General features: G+C 41.1%; 1 protein-coding gene across 5 annotated transcripts in view; it reads left to right on the top strand.

Annotated features, from left to right (window-relative positions):
* Positions 1 to 5,531, top strand: part of Brwd1 (bromodomain and WD repeat domain containing 1) — a 100,794-nt gene that overhangs the window by 81,114 nt on the left and 14,149 nt on the right. For all 5 annotated transcript variants that reach the window (XM_029560532.1, XM_008826912.3, XM_029560530.1 and 2 more), the window contains 4 exons: positions 975 to 1,141; positions 2,235 to 2,458; positions 4,091 to 4,255; positions 4,570 to 5,445. In XM_029560532.1, coding sequence (XP_029416392.1) covers positions 975 to 1,141; positions 2,235 to 2,458; positions 4,091 to 4,255; positions 4,570 to 5,445 — 1,432 coding nt within the window. The remainder of the gene's footprint in view (positions 1 to 974; positions 1,142 to 2,234; positions 2,459 to 4,090; positions 4,256 to 4,569; positions 5,446 to 5,531) is intronic.

Raw genomic sequence — 5,531 nt, 5'->3', positions numbered from 1 at the left:
TAACCTTCTACACTCATTTTCCGGATTTAATGAGGTTATTTATAGACCACCTGTATAAATCACATAGCTGAATTAAAAGTTTTGACAGCAGTACTTGCAAAACATTGCTGTTCTTGTTAACTGTTAAATTATAAAAGTTGTTAGGCTGGGGAAGGTATGAGTTCAGTTCTAAGCACTGCGTAAATCTGGTGTGGTGGCACACACTTGTAGTTCCAGTACTTGAGAGATGAAGGCAAGAAGGTCAGTTCAGGATCATCTTTGAGTATTCAGTGAGTCTGAGGATAGTCTGAGCTACAGGAGACCCTATCTCAAAAACAAAATCATTAAAAGTAAAAATCTCTGCCATGCATTAAAGTTAAAAATGCATTTTTCTTAGCTGGGTGTGGTGGTGCATACCTTTAATCCCAGCATTCAGGAGGCAGAGGCAGGCAGATCTCTGTGAGTTCAAGGCCGGCATGGTCTACACAATGAGTTCCAGGCCAGCTGGGGCTACAGGGAGACCCTGTTTCAAAAAGACCCAAAAAACAAAAAGAAAATACATTTTCTTGTACTGAACTTAAGACATCCTTTTGTTTGTAATTCATATTTACTACTGGGTGACGTCTTGGTCAAATTGCCCAAAGATGGGTGTAAAAATATTTTGTTCCCTGACCCAAACACACACTGCTATTTTGCTTTCTAAATAAGAACTTGCAAATTAGTTGTTGGGGACATTTGCAATTTTGGGATTTGTAGGAACAGATTTTGTTAAAATGCAGAAAAAGCCCAGTTTGAACCCACTAATAGATAAGCAGAAATCCTGAATTCTGGATCTTAGTGTTACTCAGTTTAAGACTACTTATCTGAAAGGTGTGTGTGTGTGTGATGTTTCGTAGTTCCCTAATCAGTGAAACAATGCGTCGTTCAGTCTCTGGTAATGAGAACCTGCCTTTGGAGACATTCTGCCATTCTGGTTCTGCTTTCATCCCTTGTAGATTTACAGTATGACTTTGAGATTGTCTGCTTTATTTGAAGAAAAAATGAAGAAAATCTCCTCTGATTTTAAAATTGGTCAAAAATTCAAGGAAAAACTTCGACGAAGCCAAAGATTCAAGCAGCGGCAAAATTGTGATGGTGGTGGGCAAGCTAAGAAATGTATAAGGTAAATTGGTTATGTCGAGCTTTGTATGTAATTGATTTTTGTTTTTAAGGTTTGATGTCTTTGTTGAAAATTCAGCTTTTACAGTACTTTGTAATTCAGAAAACGTTTATTTTGCTCTGGGTAGGACAGAGCCTCACGTAGCTCAGACTGGCCTCGGACTTGCCATGTAGTTGACAATGGCCTTGAACTCCTGATCTTTCTGCCTCTAACGTCACAGTTGCTAGGATTGTAGACCTGGATGCCTACACTGAGCTCTAGTCAGTAAGACATTATAGCTTGAAAGCATTTGTGATTATGTCAGTATTAGTGCTTTTTAAAATTATTTAAGTTTTTAAGCATTTTATATAGATTTAGAAGTATGGCTTCTTTGTTGCATAAGAAATGGATTTTGTTTTTTTTTTTGAGATTGGGTCTCACTGTGTAGCTCTGGCTGGCCTGGAACTTGCTATGTACACCAGGCTAGTCTTGAACTCACAGAGACCCACATTTATAAACTCTATTAAAACGCACGCGCGCGTGCGCGCACACACACACACACACCCTCTTTCCTTTCTTTTCAGGTTGTATTGATTGCCGTTCTTTTTATTTAAACATTTTTTTCATTTTTTTATGTGTATGAGTTTTAATGCCTGCATGTGTGTAAGTGCACTCATGTTGTGCAGTGCCCTTGGGGGATAGAAATGGGTATTGGAGTTATGGATGGTTGCTAGCTACCATGTGGGTGCTAGGATTAAAACCTGGGTCTTCTGCAAGAACAGCCAGTGTTCTTAACCACTGAGCCATCTCTCCATCTCCAGCCCGACTTCTGTTCTTTTATAGTATCCTTAGAAACAAAGATTAGAACGTTGTGTCCTGTGTAGCTTCAGATTTGTAGTATTAGTAAATGCCTTTTATGGCACAGATGTTGGTTCCTGATACCATTTAATCCAGAGAACCTGAGGTGTTCAATAGGTAACTGTTACTTTGATCATTTTGTCATTATCTTGTTAATAAAATTGTCAGGTTAGGAAACTGTATACTTTTCTCTAGGTATTGTCTGAATGATTTCCTTCTGTGTTTTGTTACATACTCTTTCGTCTGTATCTTTGACCAGAAACATCAAGCAGAAGCAGCTAAAATCTCAGATGAAAGCAGTACCAGAGGTGGTATGTTCTCCTCCCCAGTCTACCTCAAGTAGGGCACCTTTTTCTGCAACCCACAAGATGAGTGTTGGCGTCCCTTCATGTTTTACCTCTGGAGACTCTTCAGATTCAGGATCATTAGAAAGAACGAGAAGAAGCAGAACTATAACTCTAAGAAGTGGTTCTGTGCTATCTGGTGAGAAGCAGAATTCTATTCAACATTTGAGCCTCTTTCTGTGTAACACTGCTAGTTACTGTGGGGTTAGGAGAACAGCTCACACACAGCTTTGACCAACCGAAGGAGCTTAGATTTGACGAGGGAACAAAAGTAGTAAGTGTAAAACAACATTTTTGCTAAGATCTATGCTTTGCAAATGGTATAGTCACATTTTATACAAAGTTCAGTCTTACAGTTTAAAATAATGAGAAGTTCTTTAAAAGTATTGATAGTCGGGGCTGGAGAGATGGCTCAGCAGGTAAGAGCACTGGCTGCTCTCGCAGAGGAACTGGGTTTTGTTCCCAGCACCCACGTGGTGGCTAACAACCATTTATAACTCCGGTCCAGAGGTTCTGACATCTCTTCTGGCTTTCACAGGCATTGCACACCTGGGTACACCCACATACATGCAGGAAAAACACTCAAATGTTATTGATGTCACTGAACTACAGCCATAGATAGTTTTGGAAAGGAAGTAACCTGTTAGAAAAATGCTGTGGAAGTCAAACTGATATCTGCTACACTTGAATCTGTTAGGGATGATGCATCTGTAGAATAAAATCTCTAGGTATGTAGGAACAGAAACTCAGAGTCACCATCTCATGCCACATCATCCATGTATGCACACCCAAAGTGTGGTAGTGAGAAAAATTACTTGTGTTGGTTAAAGTATTCCTTTTTCTCCCTGAAGACTACGTAAAAATAACCCTTTTTTGGACTGAATTTATGTGTGGCACAACTGTGCTGTCCCAAAGAGCTGTGAGAGAAAGACCTAACGCTGTGCCTTCTTAAGTGAAAGGACCCACAATGATTTTACTACTCAGTATAAAGTCCCTCTCTGAAGGCACAGTTGTTAGTGGGACTAAGTAAGTTTTGACTTGGCGCTCAAACATAAAATAACTGTGTTTTCTGAGTCTAGCCCAGGGTGTGGTGTTGATGCTCTGGACATAGGAGCATAGACTTGTTAACTGGGTACTGACTGTGCCTTTCAATATAAAAAGTTACCAGTTTTCTTTAAAACATTATTTGAAAAGCATTTTAAGAGTCTTGTTTTAAAGAATTATTTTGTGGGGCTGGAGAGATAGCTCAGCGGTTAAGAGCACTGACTGCTCTTGCAGAGGACCCGAGTTCGATTCCCAGCACCCACATGGCGGCTATGAACCGTCCTTAACTCCAGTTCCAGGTGAATCCAAAGCCCTCCTCTGACCTCTGCGGCATTGCATGACATGGGTGCACTCACATACATGCACTCAATACACTCATACACATAAAAGAAAAATAAATAAAATGTAAAAAATATAAAAAAAAAAAAAGAATTATTTTGTGTATGCATGAGTGCTTGCATGCATGTATTTGTAACACATATGTGCCTGGTGCCCATGGGGGCCAGAAGAAGGTGTTGAATCCCGTAGAACTGGAGTTACAGGTAGTTGTTAGCTGCCATGTGGGTGATGGGAACCGAGTCGAGGTCCTCTGGAAGAGCAGCCAGTGCTCTGAACCACTGAGCATCTCTCTAGCCCCAAGAGTCTTGTTTAGGACTATGATTATGAAGTAAGTGCTTGCTTGTGTGGTACAAACAGGAGAATATACATCTTTTTTATTACTTTTTAGAAAGTGACATGGAAGATTCCATAGCTACCTCTGCAGCCTCTTCAGCTTCAGACAGTTCAGAGGAAAGCAGTGAGAGCTGCAGAGCACCTGACTCCTTTCAGAGTGGTCTGTTCTGTAACAGCGGTCTCAGGGTGACCAGAACTAGAGCTGCTCAGCGGAAAACTGGTAAGAGACCGAACAGTCGGTTTTTTTTTTCCTCCTAATCAATAATTACTTGACATAATTGAATTAACCTATTACGTATGATGAAATGTTTGTTAAGCTCTGTTGATTTGCAAAGGAAAATCACCACCAGCATGTGATAGTCACTTTTAAAACATTGGGCTCACATTGGGCTCATAGCCAGGTCTGGTGGCACCATAGGAAGCCGTTCCAGCATCATCCTGAGTCAGAGGCCAGTGTGGCCTTTAGGTAGCAGGACTGTGTTAGGAATAAAACACTGAAATAAGAATTTACCTAAATATATCACTTTATTTTAGGTTCTGTTTCTTTAGAAAATGGATATGGCAGAAAAGCCACTCGAAAGAGAGTCTGCTTAAGCGATTCTGATAACAATTCATTGGAAGCAGATGGTAGTGTGAAAGCCAAAGCAGCAAGTAACCGGAAAGCCCTACGGAAGTGTGCTGCTGTGGCTGCCAGTAAGATCAAGTTAATGAGTGACGCAGAAGAACAGTCAAGCTCTGACAGTGCGTGTTCTGGTCGGAAGCTGCCTCATCGCAATGCCTCAGCTGTAGCTAGGAAAAAGCTACTACACAATTCTGAAGAGGATGATCAGAGCCTCAAGTCAGAGATCGAAGAAGGAAAAGACCAGATCCAACCACTGTCACTGTCCAGTTCTCTTGCTGTGGTGCAGCATACCCTCAGTGGCTCTGAAAACAGAGATTCAGAGTCAGAAAGTGACTTGCGAGTTGCCCGTAAAAATTGGCATGCTAATGGTTGTAAGTCCCATACTACAGCAGCTTGTAAAACAAAGTTTCTTAAAATTGACTCTTCTGCGGAAGACTCTGAAAGTCATGATTCAGACACTAGACAGAACACACCTGCTGGCCCCTCCGCATCTGCACAGAGAGCTAAGGCAGAGAGCTCATCAGAGGAAGAGGACTCAGAGCCACAAGACAATACATTTCGCAAGAATGCAAATTTCTTTAAGAAAGCAAAGATCTTGAGTGATTCAGAGGACTCTGAAGAGCCAGATAGAGAGGATGGGAGCTGTCACAAAGGGGAAGGAAGCCCAGGCTCAGGAAGCTTGAAGTGTGAGCCTGTTGCTGTTCCTCATTGCTTGACAGATCATGTATCTGAAACTGACTTGGATTCAGATGATGTCATAACAGAAGAAAAAATGCACTTCATGAAAGGTAATTTCAGACTGTCACCTGGGCTCCCTAATTAATCCCACTCTTCTTTTCCTGTTACATACCTAGATTTTCCTCCTCCTTTTTTT

The sequence above is a fragment of the Nannospalax galili genome, unplaced genomic scaffold (assembly GCF_000622305.1).
Source record: "Nannospalax galili isolate Female #2095 unplaced genomic scaffold, S.galili_v1.0 scaffold192, whole genome shotgun sequence".
In the NCBI taxonomy this organism is placed as follows: domain Eukaryota; kingdom Metazoa; phylum Chordata; class Mammalia; order Rodentia; family Spalacidae; genus Nannospalax; species Nannospalax galili.
Note: the sequence above shows the minus strand (reverse complement) of the source record. Positions and strands in the feature narration are given on the sequence as shown.